We start from the raw sequence: 22,124 nt of genomic DNA on the forward strand, positions 1-22,124 counted from the left end.
AACAAGCAAAAAGCGTTTGACATTGTTTTAATTTAAGATTACCAGAAAGACTGCACAGTAAGATAAAGTTCAAATTTTATTTGGATAAAGGGCCACATTTAAACCTAAGTAAAATATAAAAAGATGTAGTAAAAGTCCAAATAGCCAAAATAAATAAGGTGGTAAACTCAGGAGAAAAACTACATCATCTGATTTCTTTTTCTTTTAAATTTCCTTAAAATTATTTTAATTATTAAATACAGTAGCATGTTTATTTGCTGAGCACTTAACAATTTTCTACTGATGTCATATTAAGCATTTCAATTCAATATCAACTTTTTAAGGAGATCAAGAGTATCTGGGAGAATTGCATGTGGCCTTTGGGGTGCAAATGATGAAGGTTAGACACACTCTATCTGACACTAATCTGAAGCACCAAAATTAAAGCAAGGTAACTCCAAGTATAGAAGAAATCACTTGCCTCCCACTCCTGTAGGAAGTGCTGGGCCTCCTGAAGACTGATGGATTTGTGTCGTCTGAATTCATCTTTCACATATTGATCTCCCAAGGCTTTCAGTTCCAGTGGCAACACACGATGAAGCTGAAGGATCTTTTTGTACAGCGTCCTTACTTGGGACACATGATAGTGTATATTGCCTGGCATAATGTTCAAGAAAGAGCACTGGACTATGCTGTTGCTGCTTGCTTCAGTATTTGTTCTAAGGAAGCAATTTAAAAATAAGTAAGTTGGACAGACACCCTTATGCAATGGGTGTAAAATAGATGAAGCAGGGTATGTGTGGGACTTTGATGATGCTTTCCACACATATAATGAACATTCTCCTAACTTCATCACAAATATTCTTCATAATTTTTATCCATAAAAAAAATCTTAAATAATGAATGGAACATAATGTTTTGTTCTTCTAGTCCCTGAACAATTTACTTAGCATTCCATTTATTCACATGCATGCTTTACTTTCATCATATACTGCCTTTACTACACTTAAAAACTATCCTATTGTATTTCATACTCATACAAAATATTCAATCACTCAAATCTATGCACTTGTATCATATGCATTCTCTAAATCAGCAGTCCCCAACCTTTCTAGCTCCATGGACTGGCAGAAGTAGCAGAGGTCAGTGGCGGTAGGAGGGGATGGTTTCACATGCAACTTAAATCCCATGCATGCGCTAATGAAGCTTCATGTACGATCCCACAGTTTGCTTGGCCCAATTCCCAATGGGCCATAATCCGATACAGGACTGCAGCCCAGGAGTTCGGGACTCTGCTTTATATCAACAAATTTTTCTTCTACATTCTTATATTTCTCATATTTTCTGCTAAGACAAAAGTCTAGTCTGTAAACTCCCTGCCTGGCATAAATTTGCACTACACTTCTCAAATTTTGATCAATGTCAACATGGAGGCAGCCTCCTAAATTGCACATTGATCTAAAATGCAGCATTGGAAAGTGCTTTCCAAACTGAAGTCTTCTAGATAAGTCAGAATTTTGTTGGGAATTTTCATCCAGCATGATGGAAGATCTATATAAAGAAATGAAGGCATATGTCTATTATGTTGCGATGACACAAGGTTGAGAATTCAGTCATTTCTGTACAGTTCTAGAAACATTCAAGATGCCCAAATTTGAATACTGGAACACCAGAATACTGGAGTACAATCAGATGACAGTAGGGTGAAACATCAGCTAAATTACTACCAGTTGCTGTTGCTTAGTAAATTGGCCAATCTCATTCAGTTCGGGTGAATATGCTTTTATGCATCATGGTTAATGTTCCATTGACATTTTGAATGTTTACAGCTATCATTTTCAAGTGAGAGAGTAGCCTGGATTGTTATAGATGCTATTATATTACTGATGTTTAAAACAACTAAATTTTGGTGTGAACTGCTTATTTATGTCATAATACAACATGTAAAATAGCATTTGTTGATGTTAGTTTTGAAGTCATGTCCGACCCATTGCGACCCCATGGACAACGTTCCTCCAGGCTTTCCTGTCCTCTACCATCCTTTGGAAACAATTTAAATTCATAACTACTGCTTCAGTGACTCCATCCAGCCACCTCATTCTCTGTCTTTTGCCCTCAATCTTTCTCAGCATTAGGCTCTTCTCCAGTGAGTCCTTCCTTCTCATTAGGTGGCCAAAGTATTTGAGTTTCATCTTCAGGATCTGACCTTCTAAAGAGCAGTCAGGGTTGATCTCCTCTAGGACTGACCGATTTGATCACCTTGCAGACCAAGGGACTCACAGGAGTCTTCTCTAGCACCATAGTTCAAAGGCCTCAATTCTTTGGCGCTTAGCCTTTCTTATGGTTCAACTTTCACAGCCATACATTGCAACTGGGAAAACCATAGCCTTGACTATACGCACTTTTGTTGGCAGGGTGATGTCTCTGCTTTTTAGTATGATGTCTAGATTTGCCATAGCTTTCCTCCGCAGGAGCAAGTGTCTTTTAATTTCTTGGCTGCAGCCCCATCTGTGGTGATCTTGGAACCCAGGAAAATAAAATCTGTCACTACCTCCATTTCTTCCCCATCTATTTGCCAGGAATTGAGAGGGCCAGATGCCATGATCTTAATTTTCTTAATGTTGAGTTTCAAGCCAATTTTTGCACTCTCCTTCTTCCATTGTATGCTTGTCAGAAGCTGGCTGGGAAGACTACAAATAGAGATCACATTATCCTGGAAGAGTGCAGCTGTCATAAATACATACCAGTTGCCAAGTGTGATCACGTAATCATGCTGCTGCAATGATCATAAGGGTGAAAACAAGTAATAAGTCACATTTTTCAGTGCTGTTATAACTTTGAATGGTCACTAAACAAATGGTTGTTAAGTCGTGATTTTTAGATCTTGAATAAACTGGCTAAGAGCATACAACATCCTGATCACCATTCCCAATGGCTGGGTTTATTCCTACAGTAACCAAGGAAACCACATTATGACTTTATGAGTAATATGACTCAGGCCAACAATGAAGTATTTGGCATCTGCCTGCAAGTTGCATTGATCTCATGGATATTTGTATCTAAACTGAAATGAGAAATCTCACTATGTAAGGTGGCCAGAGTTTCATAGCCCTTTCTCTCTCACACAAAATTCATACACACGCATATACAGATATACACATCCATCCATCAATCCATTCATCCCATCTGTCCACCTATCCATTCACACATATGTATAAATATAGTTGGAGAAGATTCCTGAGAGTACCCCGGACAGCCAAGAAAACAAACAAATGGATCATAGAACAAATCAATCCAGAATTCTCATCCGAAGAGCAAATGCCCAGAAACAGCTTTTTACTATTTACAAATAATAGGAAGACCCAGCTCTTTGGAAAAGACTCCAGACTTCCGGTGGCTTCCGTCTTCCCCGGAGGACGTCTGGAATGGCGTCCCGAACCGAGATCCTATAAAAGCTGGTGAAACAGCGGAGAACAGCTGTTAGCCAGCTTCAAAGCTTTTCTCTGGGTGAAAGAGAATAGCGAAGAGTAGCTGGAGAGCAGAAGATTGCCCCAGGGACTCTGCTTTGTTATGCAGAGTCTCGGAGGGGTGCCTGCCTAACCCAGCCCTACTCCAGACTCAGCTCGATCCTGCTAATTAGGCAGGAAGGGAGGAAGACGCCCACCTCTGCTCAATTGATTCCGTTTTGAATACTAGAAGCAGACGGGACAAATACAAGTGATTGATTACAAGATTGATTGATTACATTGATTACAAGCAAGAAGAGAGCTGACTTCTACTTTTAAAAAAGGGGAAAACTTTTTCTCACTTTAAATTAGTGAAGGAAAAAATGGCATCTGAGAGGAAGTGGATTGGAGGCTGCTTGTGAGAGAAAGCGAAGTTCGTCTTTGTGGATTTTAGCTGAATAGAAGCTCTCCATAGGAGGCAAGGTGAAAGTTTTTATTCTACAACTTTAATTTGAGACTTTTTGAGACTTTGAGATTTTACAATTCTAATTAGAAACTTTACTTAAATTAAAATGGCTTTTAAACCACCAAAAGTTCCTATGACGAGAAGGGGGTCTGAAACTAACTTAGAAGATATGTTAAAGGAACAGAACAGAGATTCTGAAGAAAGATTTAAAGAACTTATGAATAATATTCATGGTGTGAAGGATCAACTTAGGGAGAAAATTAAAGAGACTAATAAAAAAATTAGAGAAGATTTATTGATGGCTTTTCAAGGTTTGGCAAAAAAATTGGAAGTAATGGAGGATAAAGTGGAAGTAATTAGTCAAGAAAATCAGTATTTGGATAATAAAGTCAGAGAGCTCCAAAATAAAGTGGATAAAAATGAGGACCATGTGATGGTATTGCAATATAGAATGTTGGAGAAGGCTTTGAGAATTGGGGGTCTCCAGGATCAGAAGGAAGAAGATCTTGAAAAAGTTATATCAGAAGCTTTAGCTGAAATGTTTGGAATGGACCCTCAAGAAGTTGATTTTCAAATTGATAAGGCATACAGGGTTAATTCTTGGGTAGCGAGGCAGAAAAAGCTCCCAAGAAACATTGTAATTTATTTTTTGACTTCTACAATAAGAAATCAGATTTTGCAAGCTACATACCAAAAGAAATTGCAAATAGGAGAACAGGAGGTGTTGGTTTTGAAAGAGATCCCTGCTAAAATGTTAAAGGATAGAAGGGACTTTAGGTTTTTTACACAAGAGCTTAAGAAGCATCAGATTCAATATAGATGGGAGGTTCCAATTGGCTTAACAGTATTTTTTCAAGGCAGGAGATATCGAATTGATACTGAGTTGAAAGGAAAAGATTTTCTTTTTAATGTATTGAAAGTGGATGTAGAAACAGTGGATAAGTGTCTTCAAGAGAAACAGAGTGGGGAAGTTGAAACTGCACCTGTGATGTCAGAACCTCAAGAACAAAGAGTGACAAGGGGAGCTATTAGGCATAAGGAGATAGAGGAACGACTTCAAAGACAGGAACAGGATTCTACTATTGAAGCTGTAGGAGGAGCCAAGCCGAAGAGTGAGAGTCTTCAGCCAATTGCTCAGAAGCTTCAAGAGACTAGTGATGGCAAATAAATTTTTGACATGGAATGTTAATGGTTTGAATTCAGCACAGAAAAGAAAAAAAATATTCTATTACTTCAAACAATTTAAAAACGATGTGATATGTTTGCAAGAGACACATATAAAATTATCAGATCAGAAATATTTGATTAATTCAAAATTAGGTAAACATTTTGTTTCTTCTACTCTGAATAAGAAAAATGGTATAGTTATATATTTGAAGAAAAATATATCAGCTAAATTAATTGAAACGGACATTCAAGGAAGATATATTGCTATTGAATTGACTTTAGAAGGAAAAAAGACACTTGTGATTGGCATATATGCACCTAATCAACAACAAGAAAATTTTTATAAACTGTTACATGAAAAATTGACTCTTTGGGACTATAAAACATTTATTATATTAGGGGATTGGAATGGTTTAATGGATATTAGAAAAGATAAAAGAACTCTTTCTAAGAAAATTCCTACGCATGCAAAACTGCCTAAATCTTTTTTTGATTTGATGGAAGATTTTGAATTGAAAGATATATGGAGAAGGCAGAATTTTGATGATAGAGACTATACTTATTTTTCGGACAGGCATCAATCTTTTTCACGTATTGATTTTATATTAATTACCAATGACTTGCTTTCTAGGGTATTTCCAAGGTGTTTAACTGATCATAGTCCGGTATGGATGGAGTTGCAATATGAAGGAGGAAGAAGATCATGGAGAATAAATGAAAATTTGTTTAGATATGAGGATAATGTAAATCAATGTAAAAAACAAATGAAAGAATTTTTTGATTATAATTTGAATAAGGGAACTTCGATAGAAATGGTGTGGACGCTAGCAAGGCCTTTATGAGAGGAAATTTGATATATATTAATAGTAGACAGAGGAGAAAATTACAAAAACAGCGTAGGGATTTAGAAGAGGAAATTCAGAGGAAACAACAATTACTGGTATATAATCCACATGATTTAAAAATTAATGAGGCGATAAAGATATTACAGAGTCAATTTAGTATGTTAATGGCAGATTAGGTGGCAACCAATATACAATATGCTAAACATAATACTTTTTGTAATGCCAATAAATCAGGGAGGTGGTTGGCTTATATGTTAAGGAAAAGACAGAAGTACGTACTACTGAAAGAATTGAATACAAGGGTAAAGTGAGATTTCAACAGGATAAAATTAAAAAAGCTTTCTTGGAATATTATACAAATTTATATGCCAGAGATACAATATTGAATGTGGATATTGATAAATATTTGAAAGAATATAAGGTTAAAGGTTTAACTAATGAACAAAGGGAAGAGTTGAATTGGCCTATAACTTCTGAGGAAATTATTTTGATAATAAAGGAAAATAGGGAAATCCCCAGGTATAGATGGACTTACAGCAATATTATAAAAAGTTACAGGATGAGATAGTTGGTCCACTTATGGAGTTATTTAATCAGATACGGATGGGAGGAGGAGTGCCACCATCATGGAGGACTACTTTTATTTCATTGATACCAAAAGAGGATCAGGATTGTACTAAGCCTGGGAATTATAAACCGATTTCATTCTTGAATAATGATTATAAGTTTTTTGCGAAAATAATGGCAAATAGGTTAATGGAAATTGTACAACAAAGGATTCATACTGACCAGTCTGGTTTTATAAAAGGGAGACAAATGAGGAATAATGTTAGGCAGATAGTGAATTTATTGGAATATTTGGAAAAGAAAAATCAGATTCCGGCAGCGTTTATACTTTTGGATGCAGAGAAAGCTTTTGATCATTTGCATTGGGAATTTTTATTTAAATTAACAGACAAAATGCAATTTGGAAATGGTTTTATACGAATACTTAGGGCAATTTATGGAGAGCAAACAGCTCAGATAATAATTAATGGTAGTTTGACAGATAGTTTTAAAATTGCGAAAGGAACAAGGCAGGGGTGTCCTTTATCACCTTTATTGTTTATTTTATCTTTGGAACCTTTATTGGATAAGATAAGAGAGTTAAGGGAGATAGAGGGTATTAGAATTAGAAGACATGAATACAAAGTCAGAGCATTTGCAGATGATTTGGTTGTTATGTTGACTCAGCCTATAAATTCGAGTGTATATTTGTTGGAAGTAATTAATCAATATGGAAGGGTCTCAGGGTTTAAAGTGAATCAAAATAAAACAAAAGTGTTAACCAAAAATATGATTAAGAACCAGAAAGAAAAACTAGAGGAAATAACAGGATTTGAAATTGTAAAAAAGGTTAAATATTTAGGAGTCTTTCTTACTTCATCAAATGTAAAATTGTATAAGAATAATTATGATGTGTTATGGAAAAAAATTCAGAAGGAAATGAATACTTGGAAAAAAATTACAATTATCTTTGTTGGGAGAATAGCAGCTATAAAATGAATGTTTTGCCTAAATTCTTGTTCTTGTTTCAGATGATACCAATAATTAAGAAAGACAAAATTTGGATGAATGGCAGATTGGAATTAATAAATTTATATGGGAAGGAAAAAGCGAGAGTCAAAATGAAAATAATGCAAGATACACGGAAAGAGGAGGATTAAAATGCCTAATTTAAAACTGTATTATGAAGCAGTTGTTCTTTCGGTAATAAGTGATTGGTTTAATTTGACGAAGGAAAGGATTTTGAATATAGAAGGTTATGATTTTTATATGGTTGGCATGCATATTTATTATATGATAAGAAAGTAGATAAAGCTTTTAAGAATCATGTGTTAAGAATTTATCTTCTGCGTGTCTGGAAAAAATATTATTATAAGTTAAATTATAAAATTCCTATATGGGCAAGTCCTTGGCACGCAGTACAGAATATAAATATAGAACAGGAACAAGAAATGATTACTTATAAAGATCTTTTATATAATGAGAGGGGAAATTTACAACTAAAATCTTTGGATACATTAAAAGAAGAAGGGAGGAATTATACTTGGTTTCAATATGGACAGTTAAAGGCTAGATGGAAAGAAGATCAAAAAATTGGTATTATTCAAAATGAAGAAAATTTGGTTAAACAAATTAAAAATCAAATCCAGGGACATATAAAGAGATTGTATAATGTGTTGATAGAAATAGATTCTAAAAGAGATTTAATAAAGGATTGTATGATAAAATGGGCACAGAATATTCAGGAACCAATAATGTTGGAAACATGGGAAAAAATTTGGGTTAGAAATATTAAATTTACGCAAGCACAGAATTTAAGGGAAAATTTTTATAAGATGTTTTATAGATGGAATTTAGATCCTAAGAAATTATCATGTATGTATCCAGATATGCAAGCGAAAAGTTGGAGATGTAATTGCGATGATGCTACATATTTTCATGTATGGTGGACTTGTAAGAAAATTAACTCTTTCTGGATAAGAATTTGGTGGATTATGCAGAATGTTTTGAAGAAGAAGACAAAGTTCCTACCACAATTTTTCCTTTTGGGAATAACAACAGAATGTACAGTGATTGAGACTAAACTGATTTTGAACTTAATAACAGCAGCAAGACTGTTGATTGGACAATATTGGAAGAAAAAAAATTACCCACAATAGAAGAATGGATATTGAAAGTTTCCAATTTGGCTGAGATGGCTAAAATCTCAGCCTTCTTGAAAGACAGTACTCAAGAAAAATATTTAAATGAAGGGAAGAATTGGATTGATTATATTCAAAATAGATATCAGATTAAGAAATTTCAGATTGCCTTTGAATGAAGGACGTTGTTTTTGATTTTAATGGAAGAAGTCAGGTTATGTGAGAGAGAAGGATTATAATTGTGTTAGATTTTAAAAATTTAATGTATGACTGTTTGTTTATTGAACTATCTTGTGTTTGCTCCGGGAAGTCGGGAGGGGGGGAGGGGGGTTTTGGAGGGAGGGGGGAAGGTGGGGGAGGGGGGAGGGGAAAAATTTAATTGTTGTTGTAAAACTTTTTCAATAAAAAAAAAGAAAAAAAGAAAAGACTCCAACGCTGTGAAAAGTAGAAACAGAGGAAGAGAATGATCAGCAGGAAGGTGGATGGATTCAGTTACATTGTTACACCATTCAGTTACAATGGTTACGTCATTGGGAGGCTTGAAAGAACAGATTAGGGGCACATCAGCATGGAGAAAATCTATATGATTACTAGGATATAAAACTACTTGGTGACACATAATCACATATAGACACAGAAAACACACATGCATGCTCACTCAGAGAGAGACTACCTACCTACCTATCCCTAACACTATCTATCTACCTATGTATCTGTGTCTATGTTTGTCTATATCTATCTATCAATCTATCAACATAGATATCTATGTCTATATTGATCAATCGATTTATGTCTGACTGTCTATATTTATCTATTGAGTTATCAATCTATGTCTGAATATATCTGTCTGTCTATGTCTGTCTATATCCATCTATCCCTCCATCCATCCATCTATCAACATAGATATATATTGATCAACTGATCTGTCTATATCTATTGATCGATTTATCGATCTATATCTGTCTATATCTGTCTATGTCTGTCTGTCTGTCTATCTACCTAGATATCTATGTCTATATTTATTTATTGATCAATCTATGTCTGTCTATATCTATTGATCGATTTATCGCTCTATGCCTGGCTATATCTGTCTTTTTGTCTGTCTGTCTGTCTGTCTATATCTATCTATCTATCTATCTATCTATCTATCTATCTATCTATCTATCTATCTATTTATCTATCAACATAGATATCTATGTCTGTATCTATCGATCAATCGATCTATGTCTGTTTGTCTACATATATCAATCTATCAACAGATATCTATTGATCAATCGCTCTAAGTCTGTCTATATCTATCGATTTATTGATCTATGTCTGAATATATCGATATCTTGTCTATATCTATCTATATCTGTCTATATCTATCAATTGATTTATCGATCTATGTCTGAATATATCTGTCTGCCTATGTATATATATATATCCAATTAATATAGTTAGTACATATTCATACTTATATATATGCTTATATCAGTGGTGAAATCCAATTTTTTTTACTACCGGTTCTGTGGTGGGTGTGGTGTGGCTTGGTGGGCATGGCAGGGGAAGGATCCTGCAAAATCTCCATTCCCACCCCACTCATGGGGGGAAGGATATTGCAAAATCTCCATTCCCAGCCCACTCTGGGGCCAGCCAGAAGTGCTATTTGCTGGTTCTCTGAACTACTCAAAATTTCCACTACCGGTTCTCCGAACTGCTCAAAATTTATTTTTATTTTTTATTTTATTTATTTTATTTGCATTTATATCCCGCCCTTCTCCAAAGACTCAGGGCGGCTTACACTATGTTAGGCAATAGTCTTCATCCATTTTGTATACTATATACAAAGTTAACTTATTGCCCCCCAACAACCTGGGTCCTCATTTTACCTACCTTATAAAGGATGGAAGGCTGAGTCAACCTTGGGCCTGGTGGGACTTGAACCTGCAATATTGCAAGCAGTTGCTGTTAATAACAGGCTGCATTAGCCTGTTGAGCCACCAGAGGCCCTATTTCCGCCACCAGTTCTCCAGAACCTGTCAGAACCTGCTGGATTTCACCCCTGGCTTATATATTGTATAGTTATTACATGCTTATGCTTATATATACTGTGACAAAATAAATAAATAAATAAATAAATAGTCTATATCTATCAACATATCTATGTCTATATCTATCGATCAATCGATCTATGTCAGACTATATCTGTCTGTCTGTCTATCTATCTATTTATCTACCTATCACCTCGCCACTGCAGAATGAATGTCCCCAAGGCCCCATCGGCCCCATCAAACTCTGCCCGGCGAAGTTCACTGCTCGTTGCCCAGGCGACAAAGGGAGGGCTGTTCTACAGATCGAGAGCTGCGCTGCTCGGCTACCTGACGTTGCGACCGAGAAGATGACATTCGACTCCCCGAGCGTTCCTTAATCTCCGCCCGGTTGAAGTGGGCGGGGGGGCTGCCTAGAATGGAGGAGACGGTGGCCGCCAGGCGACAAACTGCGGAGCGCTGGACATGGGCGGGTTTAGCCCACAGCACCGGAAGGCCGCGCCGTGTTCTGCCCTAGGCTGGTGTCTTCTTCCTTTGGGGCTCGCTGCTTGGGAAAACTTAAATAGATGGACAAAGCTATTTCTCCGGCTTAGCGGCTCGTCCCCGCGAAAAAGCTAAACCTGCCGAGAAAATAATCTGCAGAGGGGAAACTCGCGTTCCCTAATTCAAGAGGTCTTCAAATTTGGCAGCTTTAAAACTTGTGGACTTCAACTCCCAGAATTCTCCAGCCAGCGTAGCATAGCATAGCATAGCTGGCTGGCTGGAGAATTCTGGGAGTTGAAGTCCACAAGTCTTAAAGCTGCCAATTTGAAGACCTCTGCCTTATTCGCCCAAGACTGCAAGGGCCGGCCCACCGTCTCTTAGCCGGGGTCCAGGATAACTGCTGTCCTTTCAAGGCCTGGCGGAACCGTACACCGCGTGGGCAATACACGCACGGTTACACGCGAGGTTCATAGCTCAGACCTGTAGCCTCTGTTAAGCTCTCAAAATAGATGGCAACGCCGTGAAAAAGTTAAACTCCGTGTTAAAGGCAGCGGGACACGCACGACGTTGATTGTTTGGAGGAGATCTCTGCTCCTGCATCCCGACCCTCGCGTGGGACACGACCTGTGAGCAAAAAGCCAGGCCCCCGCAAAAAATGAGAAGAGCAAATACTCTCCTAGAAGCTCACCTAGAAGCTGGTGGGGGCAAAAAAGGGGCGTACATAAGAGCACAAGCGTGCCTACCGTTCCTGTCCTATTGTTTCCTTTCGTTATATCCAATTAATATAGTTATTACATACTCATACTTATGTATATGCTTATATATTGTATAGTTATTTCATGCTTATGCTTATATATACTGTGTGACAAAAAAAATAAAAAAAAAATAAACGGGTGGGATGTCAATAAGAGGCTGATCGAGAAAGGCTGCCAAATCCTTGTCACAATACAAGCTTTCTTTTAAAAGCATTTTATAATCTGGGCCATATAATGTTCATGTTTTAGTTTTGACTTTTGATTATTCTTGTCTGCAACAAAATTGTGCTTATTCACCTGTCAAAGTTATGGCTAGAAAGGCATAAGAGCCCTCTGGTCTGGTATCTAAAATTACTTGATCCCATCATTTCATAAATGGTATTCTCTGCCTTTCCTTCCTCCTTTGAAAAAGTGTCATCTTTTTACAGCCTTTGAATTCTTGGTGTTTCCTGTCACTCCAGCACTGCCGTATTCTCCTCTGAATTGAATTGAAGGTGGGGGAAGAGGGAGGGAGAAGGAGAAAAAGGACTTTTATATCTGTCGCTCAGATTGATTGACTGCCCAATGAATTGGATAAAAGATAAAAGATAAAAATCAAATAAGAGATGGGATATCTTTGAAAAAATGGAAGCAGGAGAATAAGTAGGGTACACTGTATAGACTTAATACTATGAAATAAAATATTAGAAATGTATTATGTGCCACATATATATGGTTTCCTTTATACCACAGACACTTAACATTATTTTATTTAATGATAAGCTGGCTATTTAGATAATGTCTGGAGCTAAGGTTGATGTGTTTAATGCAAATAGTGTTTTGTGTCCCATCAAAGGATAAACATTAAAGGCTGTTACCTAACATTGCCTTTTCAGTGGGTTAGGTTCCTCACTTGAAGCAAATATCTATTTGAGTCATGGGAATGAAATGCAAACTCCAATTATTCAAATGTTTTAGAATATTAGAATCTCGAATAGTTTTGACTAATTAGAACTCAGAGTAGATTCATACAGATATCTATCTTTTCCATTTTTGAAATCTTTGATGGTTATATGGATAGTTGGTTGGTTGGTTTTCTTTTTAGCTATATTTAATTTATATAAATTACTTTTGTTTCATCTGATCACTGACTGAAATTAGTATTATCTGTCTATCTACGTCTCATCAGAATTAAGCCTGAAATACATGAGTTTATGGCAAAAGTGGATTATACAGTGCAGCCACTTGGGGGCAGGAGAATACCTTCTCCCAGCTTTGTCAAACCTAAACAAAGAACATTTTTAGAGCCATTCTACTGTTTTTAACAGTACTTGGTTTTAGGAAGCAGTTATCTCACTGTTTCCTCGTATAGCTGCTACAAAATATCTATACCGTACATGGTAGAAAATTTCAGAACTCACTCATAGGGAAATTACTGTACTCCCAGAATGAAGAACAGTGCTTCTGTTAGGATGCTAAGGAACATTACAGAATGCTGGTACTGCATTTCCATACAGCAGATATTTCTGTATTTACGTTTTGTTTATTTACTTTTTGGGATAGGTAGAAAGCTGGACCTGACCTATTTCTGATCACCACATTGCTGCTATAGAACTCTTGGTTTCTGGTCACCTCCCATATATAGCCCTGACTTGACCTCTGTGGCTTTAAATACATTTTGAGTCATTTCTTTAATAGTGCAACTCACACATATTTTGAGAGTCAGCAAGCCTGAGTATAATGCTGAAAATCATATGATTGAAATAAAAGTTATATCTAAATTCAGTTTTTGTCAGCATATATTTTGTTATTTAGTTTATTTATTTATTTCTCTGATTTTTTTTTGTAGGTTTACATTTCATCTTTCCTCCAGGAGCTCAATAAGGTATACTTAACACATTTTCCCAGAAATGAATCTTAAATTTACATAGTGATTTGTCATCCTATATAAAAAATTATGTTTCTAAGCTTTATTGGATAGCGGACACTTCCAAAGAGGCATTCTAACTCCCCGAAATCTGCAAACTCTGAAGCATCTGTCTTCATTAATACTTTTTTGCAATGATCATTCCTTCCCTTCAATCAACCCCCAATCCTTCCAATTGACCAACAGAAGAGTGCCAAATTTGGCATGTAGCATTACCCTAGTTTCATGTTTATCAATGCTTTGTTGCAAAATGGGACAACTCACCTCATCCAACTCACCAGAGCCAACTCACCTGAGCCAACTCGCCAGAGCCAATTCAACAATTCAATTTAATTATTTAAAATAATTTTAAAAATATTTTAATTTTTGTCCTTTACATTTTATTTTGTCCCTCCTTTGGCATCCTTGCTTTAATGATTCTATTCAACTATTTCTTTGATATTAATGTAACTCTTGTCCCACAGTGAGTTGTCCATGGTGAGTTGTTGTAGACCTGCTTTGTTGTGCCATTTTTTTTAAGGAAGGAGAAACAAAGGGGTCATTTAATTTTAAAAAGCAAAATTAAGAAACACTTATTTTTTTAAAAAGCATGGTAAAATATCAAAGTGGCTGCTTTCACAGCAGGGAAGTGGGATGAAATTAAGAGTTCTTGCTGATAAGAAGCAGCCCATATTTCAGTTCCAGCATTAATATTGCAAAACTATACTCTAATGCTGGAAGTTAAGCTAATTGACTGAAGAGAATACTAATGCTGTGAAAATATACAAGCTAAGTCAGTACCAATGTTAGATCAGCAAAAACGTCTCATGTAGAGAAACCATGAGCTTTTGGGGGGGAGGTCACTTTATAATAGCGGATTTTTGACTAATGGTAGAATTGATTATATTATTGGCAGTAAAGCAACTGGTTCAAATAACAAGTAACTAATTAACATTTCCTCTCTCTTGGACACAATGATATCACACACATTCTCTTGTAATCCTCAGTTATCTGCTGCTGTCAGGATAGGATCTTATTGTAGTGTAATGGTGAAGCAAAATTCAAGAAACAGTCCAGTTGGCTTCTGTAAATGTAATGGAAAGCAGTATCATTTTTTCTTTAACTTCATACACCATTGTGCAGGATCAGGGCACATGCTATGTTATTCCATCATGCATTTTAGTTTATTACAGTTTATTACTTTGACACAGAAAAGCATATCACTTGGCAAGTAAAAAAAAATCAGTGTGGATGAACTTGATATTAACATTCTTAGATATCACACAATACTTTTTTTCTGTTGGAGACGATGGAATCCTATTTCAAGAGGGAAGTATCACACAAAATTGCAACACAGAATGTACCCCAGCATCATGCCAAACAAGTACTGTTTGTAACTATTTCGCTCCAAACCAGTTGTAGGTTGATTTAAAAAATATTTTAAGTCTCTGTATTTGATCAGTTGCATAGATTTGTTTGAAAGGAAAAAGAAGCTCTTTATTTCCAGAGGCTGTTGGAAATTTACCTTTTCCTCTGAAAGACCTTTTTAGTTGTGCGTCTGAATCCTGTTACTGCCAAGGACACATAATGTCAAGCAAAGTTCAAAGTACAAGTAACTGGTTTGTTTTCCTGAAGCTTTTGTTTGAATCAGATACATTTCTCCCTTATTGGCAGATAATTCAAGTTATTCACAAACAGATGGTGCTTGTATATATAAACAAGCAATATTGGAACGCAGGAAGCTGCCGTCTTCTAAATCAAACCATCTAGTAGAATACTGTATCATGACTTGCAGAGGCTCCTCAAGATTTTAAGCAGGGAATTTCCCAGCTTTATTTGGCAATGCCTGAAATTAAACCTCAAATCTTCTGCATCTAAAACATACAATACATCATTGATCTAGAGCCTATATTCTAGGCTGTTTCCTTCCCCTTTTTTGAGAAAAATGTTGGTAGGGATTGTTTTCCATATTCTGATCATGCTTAGCAAGAATCAGTGGAGCAAATAATTTCACCACCGGTTCGCTGAAAATGTGAGCACGGCTTCCACCACGTGGTGAGGCTCAACGGAGCAGCCTTTCGGGGCCTGCTCCCGTCCACCTCTGCTCTCAGCAGCAGCTACTCCTCTCGGCACTGCTAGGAGAGTGTCCTGTGCAATTTAGCAGCTGTGAGCTACTGCTTTCCTCTAAGCACAGAGAAGCAACAGCCATGTTGAATGCTGTTTCTCAGCCACAGTGCTTTCCAGATGGAACTTAGAGGAAAGCAGCAGCTCACAGCTACTAAATTGTACAAGATGCTCTCCCAGCAAGAGCAGCAGTAAACAGAAGCAGCTGCTGACCCAGAGAGTGCATGGAGTGTCTCATTGAGCAACCGAGGCTCAGCAAGGGACGGAAGAAACGGCTGCAAGATCTCCACTGCAGCACTTTCCGAATGGGACTTTTTGCAGGTAAGAACCGTCCAGTCCATTCCCAAACAGCTTTGGCTTTCCTATGCCCAGGCTGCCCCCCACCATGGCCCTCCAGCCTAAGGTCATAGGCCACAGGCCAAATAAATTGCTTTAGCCCAGGGGGCCGTAGACACAGCCGAGGCGAATGACGAGAGGGCGGAGACTCAGGGGCGAGGCCGGAGCCAGGGAATGGTGTGTTCCCTGATCCAGCTGAGGCAAATGGTGAGTGGATGGAGACTCAGGCAAGGATGGAACTGGGGAATGGCACATTCCCCAACCCAGCTGAGGTGAACAGTGAGTGGGTGGAGGCTCTTGGACAATGCCAGAGCCAGGGAATGGTGTGTCCCCAGGCCCTGACCAAAGGTGAAAGGGGAGCAGGTGGCATGCTTACCTTTGGTGAGCAGAGTGAGTGAAGCGTGGAGGCGAAGCACGGAGATTAGCTGGGCCACGTGGCAAAGGCAAGATATATAGGGTGGAGTGTGGTGGGAAGGGTGGGTAGAGCCAGCTGGTGGTGCAATTTGCCAGTTCTCCAAACTACTCAAAATTTCAATTATCAGTTCGCCTGAACCGGTCTGAAGCGGCTGAATACCAGCTCTGTTTAAAAGGCATTTCACTCTCCATGGCTGATTGTATTGAGAAACCAGTTCTTAACTAAGAACTTTTTTTTTCTTTCATTCTTAACAATCCATCCAACTGATAGCTTGAATGACAATGCTATTTCAAACCTTCAAAGAAAACAAGTCCAAAGATAAATTAGACTAATTCCAGTGTGGAAGAGAGTGAAATGGAAGGCAATATACTCACTGATCAATTACCCAGCAGAGTAGGCATTAAAAATATTGTCTTCGTGCAGAGATGCCATCTCAATTAAGGAACAATTGGTTCCTGAACAGATAAGAGGCAAATCAAGTTGAACAGAGAAGCTAGTGAGGCCAACATTCAGAGTTGGCATCTTGACTTGTATTTGGCCCTAGGATTTCGAGGCTGGACTAGCATCATTGGCATTCTACAGGCTGTGCTTTACTCTTTTATCCCTTTACTCTTCAGAATATGTTGCCCAGTGTGCCTAAGAAAGATTATCAGTCTTAACTGAACCCATGCCACATTCAGTATTCCTTGCTAACAATAAGAACAGTATTGGACAGCTTGGGTGCATTTTGGTCATTGTACCAGAAGCACAACCAAATCCCAGTTTTATCCCAAGCACAATCATGCTATTCAGTGCAAGCTAATCCAGAAACTACTTTGCAAGCCAATTCACCCTCTACCCCATCTAGAGGGTACATGGTACTAACATGCCCTTGAAATACAAGTCCCCAATATTCTTTAGGAAATCTTAAAATAAGAGACATCAGTCAAAGAGAAGTGTCTTCAATTATTCCTCAAATGTTTCGTACCAATAGTAGACAGGATCAAACTGTCCCTATTTTCAGAGCTGTTGTCATGGTAGTCTTTTAACGAAAAAAATAACAAGAAACTTTGATGGCTAATTAGTTTATTATTACATAAGTTTTGTCAACCATAGTGCATACAGTATTGTTATATAGCCTCTAAAGAGATATACATGTTATTTATTTTTCTTTTCAGAGTAAATGCAGATGAAGAGATGGATGGATAGAAGGATAGAAGAACGGATGGACAAAGAGACAGAACACCATACTGGCCAAATTATGTAGAAACCTCAAATGAAGAAACATACCATCTATATTAGCTGAGAAAGCATGGCCAATGTTCAGAATTTCTTCTCAACAGCCATATTTCCCTACCTTATCTTAGCAACTATTTATTTCTGCTCTTCAATTGTGTGTGTGTGTGTGTGTGTGTGTGTGTGTGTGTGTGTGTGTGTGTGTTTAGGAGGACTATCACTTTCATCCTATGGATAGAGAAAACTAAAGAACTAGCGTGGTTTTGTAGACTGGGTTTGCTCTGTCTACTAAATTAAAGGTAGAAGTTTCTTTAAAGCTAATGCTATTTATTTCTAGGAATGCAGCCTATTTTATATATTTGCTATTTGATCTCTAGTAACAAGTTTCTTGGATGGCCTCTGTTATATGTTAATACAGATCTCAGTTCGGGGAATGTATTGAAAACAGTTTTGTTCATGAGAACCAGGAAGTGTTAGCTTGATGGTTTATTTACTGTAAGGTTAAAGACTCTTTCAGGATAATGAATAAACTCTTCAGAGAGAACATTTCCCCAATAGCTTAGTTAGTATTAAGCATCTTCAACAACCATAGAATCTTCATTGACAGTTGTATAGTAGTAAAGAAATGGGAGAGCTGAAATTCTAAAAAGGAAGGGCTCTATGATACATTTTTTTCTGTTCCCACTTCTTTTTTAACAGTGGATATTCCTTTCTCTTTGCAGCAAAATGTAGTAAGCAATATAATCTGAAGAAATTATATTTGCCTTCAAATATGTGGTTCTCCTCAAGGCCCAAGAATTTTCTTTTATCCTTTGTACATTGAGAACATCTTGACAGCAAAATCCAATCCCTCTCACCTCAGTTAACCCATCTCTGTTTGCTTTAGATGGGGAAATTCCAATTTTCCTCAACCTGGCACCAGGCCAGAAGAGTAGGACTACGGTTCCCATTACTCCCAGCCACTGTTATCATTTAGGAAAGGGGTAGTCCAGGACATAAGGGGAACCACTAGGGAAGGAAAGGCTGCCTTATTCATGTTTATTCAGAAATGAAGCCCCTCTGTATAAATCAGGATTAACCTCCAGGTGAAGCACTCATAGAATAAAAGTTTTGATTGCTTATAGTTACAGAGTTTTAGCCTAGAAGGCTGACTTTAAATTAAATTCGGCAGTAACCTGCATTTAACAAAATTAAAAGAAAGCTCATTGCCCGGTTTCTTGTTTTAATTAAACACACATTCAGTGAGGGATGTTTAACTGCAAGTTATGGGACTGTTTTGGCAGGATCACTGCTCTCAGTAAAGAACTGTACTATTATTTTGTTTACTTTCCCCCCCCCATTTCTAAATTTTTATGTTTTCCTTACCTCTCTGTGTGGCTGCTTCAGTTTTGGCAATCGGATTTATGGCAAAAAGGAACTGGAAGAGTTAGCTTTTTTGCTTTCAAAGAAGTTCTCTAACATAGGTCATACTCTTTTCCTTCTTCCTTTTCATATAACAATCAGAAAAGATACATAAATGGAAACAAGATCATTAATGATGGTCAAGTTGAAGCTTGCTAATACCTGCCATATTTTTTTTAATCTTTAGATTTTTACCTTGCCTTCTTTCCAGGAACTCAAGGCCATCTATTGGGTGATCGCAGGGAAACTCAAAAGAATCAAGATCGTGGCTACAACCACACAATCAAAGCCTCATTTTGATGCACATAATTTAGCAGCAGACTATTTGCATAATTGTGGACATCATCTTGACTTTTTTGACCTTCCTGCAAGCATTCCTCACTATGTACCAATAAAAAACAGTGTAAGATAGGTTAGATGGGGAAATAGTCACTGGCCCAAAAAGTCACTTGTCCATTAAAATTCCATGGCTATAGCTGGAATTTGTAGATACAGTAAGTCTTTCCAATCTTATTTCATCCTTTTTCACTGAAACTTCCTAAATGCTCTTCAGCATTGTTTGACATTGCTTAAAAACCTCTGCCTGCTCTCCCTATACCATAATTAAGAAAGTTGCCAACCTGGTATTCTTCAGATGTGTCATACAATTTCCATAACCTATAAACCAGCATGATTGCAAATCAGATAGGTTGGGCAATGTGGAAATTGAAGCACTACATCTGGAGGATCCTTAAAGGAAGACTGATAGTAAGATCTTTTATTAATATTATAAATTACATTCTCTTTGAATAACTTGCTAGTTTATCCACTCACAGCAAAGAGATGCAAAGCCCAAAAATGGGCAGAGATGGAATCTAGGTGGGTGAGTCTAGCTCTGCATATGTCAACTAGTCACCATCTCCCAAGATGGAAAATATTTAGTGGTAGATTATATACTCTGCATGTAAAAGAGCCCAGTTTCACTCTTTGAAATATGTAAGCCTGCAAAAAGTTGAAAGATAAAGTGAGATAAAGTCAGATGATGCAATGAACTCAATAAAAGGAAGTTATCTGTCTGTCTTTCCACTACTACTACCTCTGTTTTATGGATTTTTAAAGGATGTGAATGAAATGGGAGCCAGAAGCCTCTAAAACGAAAATCTCCTCTATTTATACAATTAAAATTTCTTAAAATACTGAAAAAATCCTGAAATCATGTCACTAAAATTTCTTAGGGGAATGAGCTTCGTTTTAGCGCTGCAATTTGGGACCAGGAGTGAGAGAGGCATTTAAGGAAGGAAATGGGAGTGACTTGTTTCCAAGGTGGCACAGTGGTTAGAATGTAGTATTGCAGGCAAATTCTGCCCACTTCGAGGAGTTTGATCCTGACTGGCTCAAGATTGAGTCAGCCTCTGATCCTTCCGAGGTCGATAAAATGAGGACCCAGATTGTTGGAGGGAATATGCTGACTCTGTAAACCACTTGGAGAGTGCTATAAAAAGGCTATGAAGCAGTGTATAAGTTTAAGTGCTCTTGCTATTGTCTTCTAGAATCTCTATTCTCACCTTATTTGAAGGAAAAGATGGTGAAACTGCAGTCTGAAAAACAGCCATTTTGAACCAATTTTTGAGCTAGTGGGAAGCCATATATAGCCTGTATAGTCTTTTCTAAGTCCTAAGGCTTAAAGGATATTTGTTATCAGTACAATCAGTAAGTGATATTTCATTCCATCTTTTCTATCCTGGTCATGGATTTCCTCCTTCCATTTATACTCTTGTTTTCTTCAGATCATATTAATCTTTACATTATGTTCAGCTACAATTTTGCAATTTTACAAGGAAAAAATACTCTTTTTTTTAAAAAAAATCTGTGCATAAGGCATCTTTGGTTGGCATTTATTTCTGAATATGTGGATGATGAGTTGTAGATAAAAATAGTCATTTAGTGTAATTGCCTTGAACTGAGATTTGCCCATCATTTTTTAGTAATTAGAAAAGACTTCTGGCCCTTTAATTGAGAGTTTGCATAGGGTCTATACTGAGTCACCAAGTCTCTGTAGCAACCTTGCTGTAGCCTCTCTATTGGCATTTGCTGACATGCCACCCACCTTGAACTCCAAATGCGGATCCAAAGATTGCTGAGCTATGAACACAGTATTTGTGTAACTCTGCCAGTATTGTAACCACCCATATAACCTCAGGAGAGTCAAAGCAAAACCATGCTGAAAAGTACAAAAATAGATTGAACATCACCACTGAAGAAGATGTTCAGGCTAGGTTTCTGAATCCAGATCTTTAGGCATATGTTTCCTAAACGTCAAGAACTTCTTCCTCCCTTGGCTTCAGGTTCGAAGGTTTTAGCCATACTTTTGGCACATGGTAATAAAAATATGAATACTTTGACAATTTTACCCAGGAAATCAAACCCTGCCCATCATGCTTCTCTAAATTAGAAGGTGAAGATGCAGAATTATGGCAACATGACTTTATTACAGCAAGAGAGAAGTAAAAACATCTTGGCACAATTCTGATTCTGGAATATTTCTCCTCTATCTTTCAATCAACCATGCCACTTCCCTCAGACTAGTGTCTCCCCAACATAGGGGACAGGGACCCCAACTACCATTTCTTGGTCAGAAGTTCATTGGTCCAATATTGCCTAGAAATCTTGGGAACTATTCTCCTGCACATCTGGAGAATGTTGAGGTCGGCTGGTCTAAAATGACATTGCAGCTCAAATTTTGTCTATTTTCCCCACCCCTCACTTCATAGTAGGTCAGGCAGAAAAAAAATGATTTTCCCAAGGCCACCCAGTAAGTTTCATAGTAGAAAGGGAACATATAATCCCAAATGTACCCCGTCTGCTGTGTAATAATTAAAGCTGGATAGCTAAAAATACATTACTATGGTAC

At 37.3% G+C, this 22,124-nt stretch overlaps 1 protein-coding gene and 1 long non-coding RNA gene across 6 annotated transcripts in view; one reads left to right on the forward strand and one right to left on the reverse strand.

The window, feature by feature from the left end:
• The window catches only part of SDHAF3 (succinate dehydrogenase complex assembly factor 3), a 43,480-nt gene extending 32,378 nt beyond the window's left edge, over nt 1-11,102 (reverse strand). The window contains exons 1-3 of one of the 5 annotated variants that reach the window (XM_058181506.1): nt 10,951-10,984; nt 2,382-2,497; nt 461-698 (exon numbers count right to left, since the gene is read on the reverse strand). In XM_058181506.1, the coding sequence (XP_058037489.1) occupies nt 461-643 (183 nt within the window). In that variant the 5' untranslated portion in view covers nt 644-698; nt 2,382-2,497; nt 10,951-10,984. Of the gene's footprint in view, nt 1-460; nt 699-2,381; nt 2,498-2,723; nt 2,743-10,809 lie in introns of those variants that run through there. The other 4 variants (XM_058181504.1, XM_058181507.1, XM_058181505.1 and 1 more) reach the window with 4 other exon arrangements.
• A 330-nt stretch (nt 11,103-11,432) lies between these two features.
• On the forward strand, nt 11,433-21,706 carry LOC131197438 (uncharacterized). Its single transcript, XR_009154951.1, has 3 exons — nt 11,433-11,801; nt 13,687-13,722; nt 17,776-21,706. It is a non-coding gene; the product is annotated as an uncharacterized LOC131197438 (long non-coding RNA).
• Nucleotides 21,707-22,124: the final 418 nt, after the last annotated feature.

The sequence above is a fragment of the Ahaetulla prasina genome, chromosome 4 (genome assembly GCF_028640845.1).
Source record: "Ahaetulla prasina isolate Xishuangbanna chromosome 4, ASM2864084v1, whole genome shotgun sequence".
Taxonomy (NCBI): Eukaryota; Metazoa; Chordata; class Lepidosauria; order Squamata; family Colubridae; genus Ahaetulla; species Ahaetulla prasina.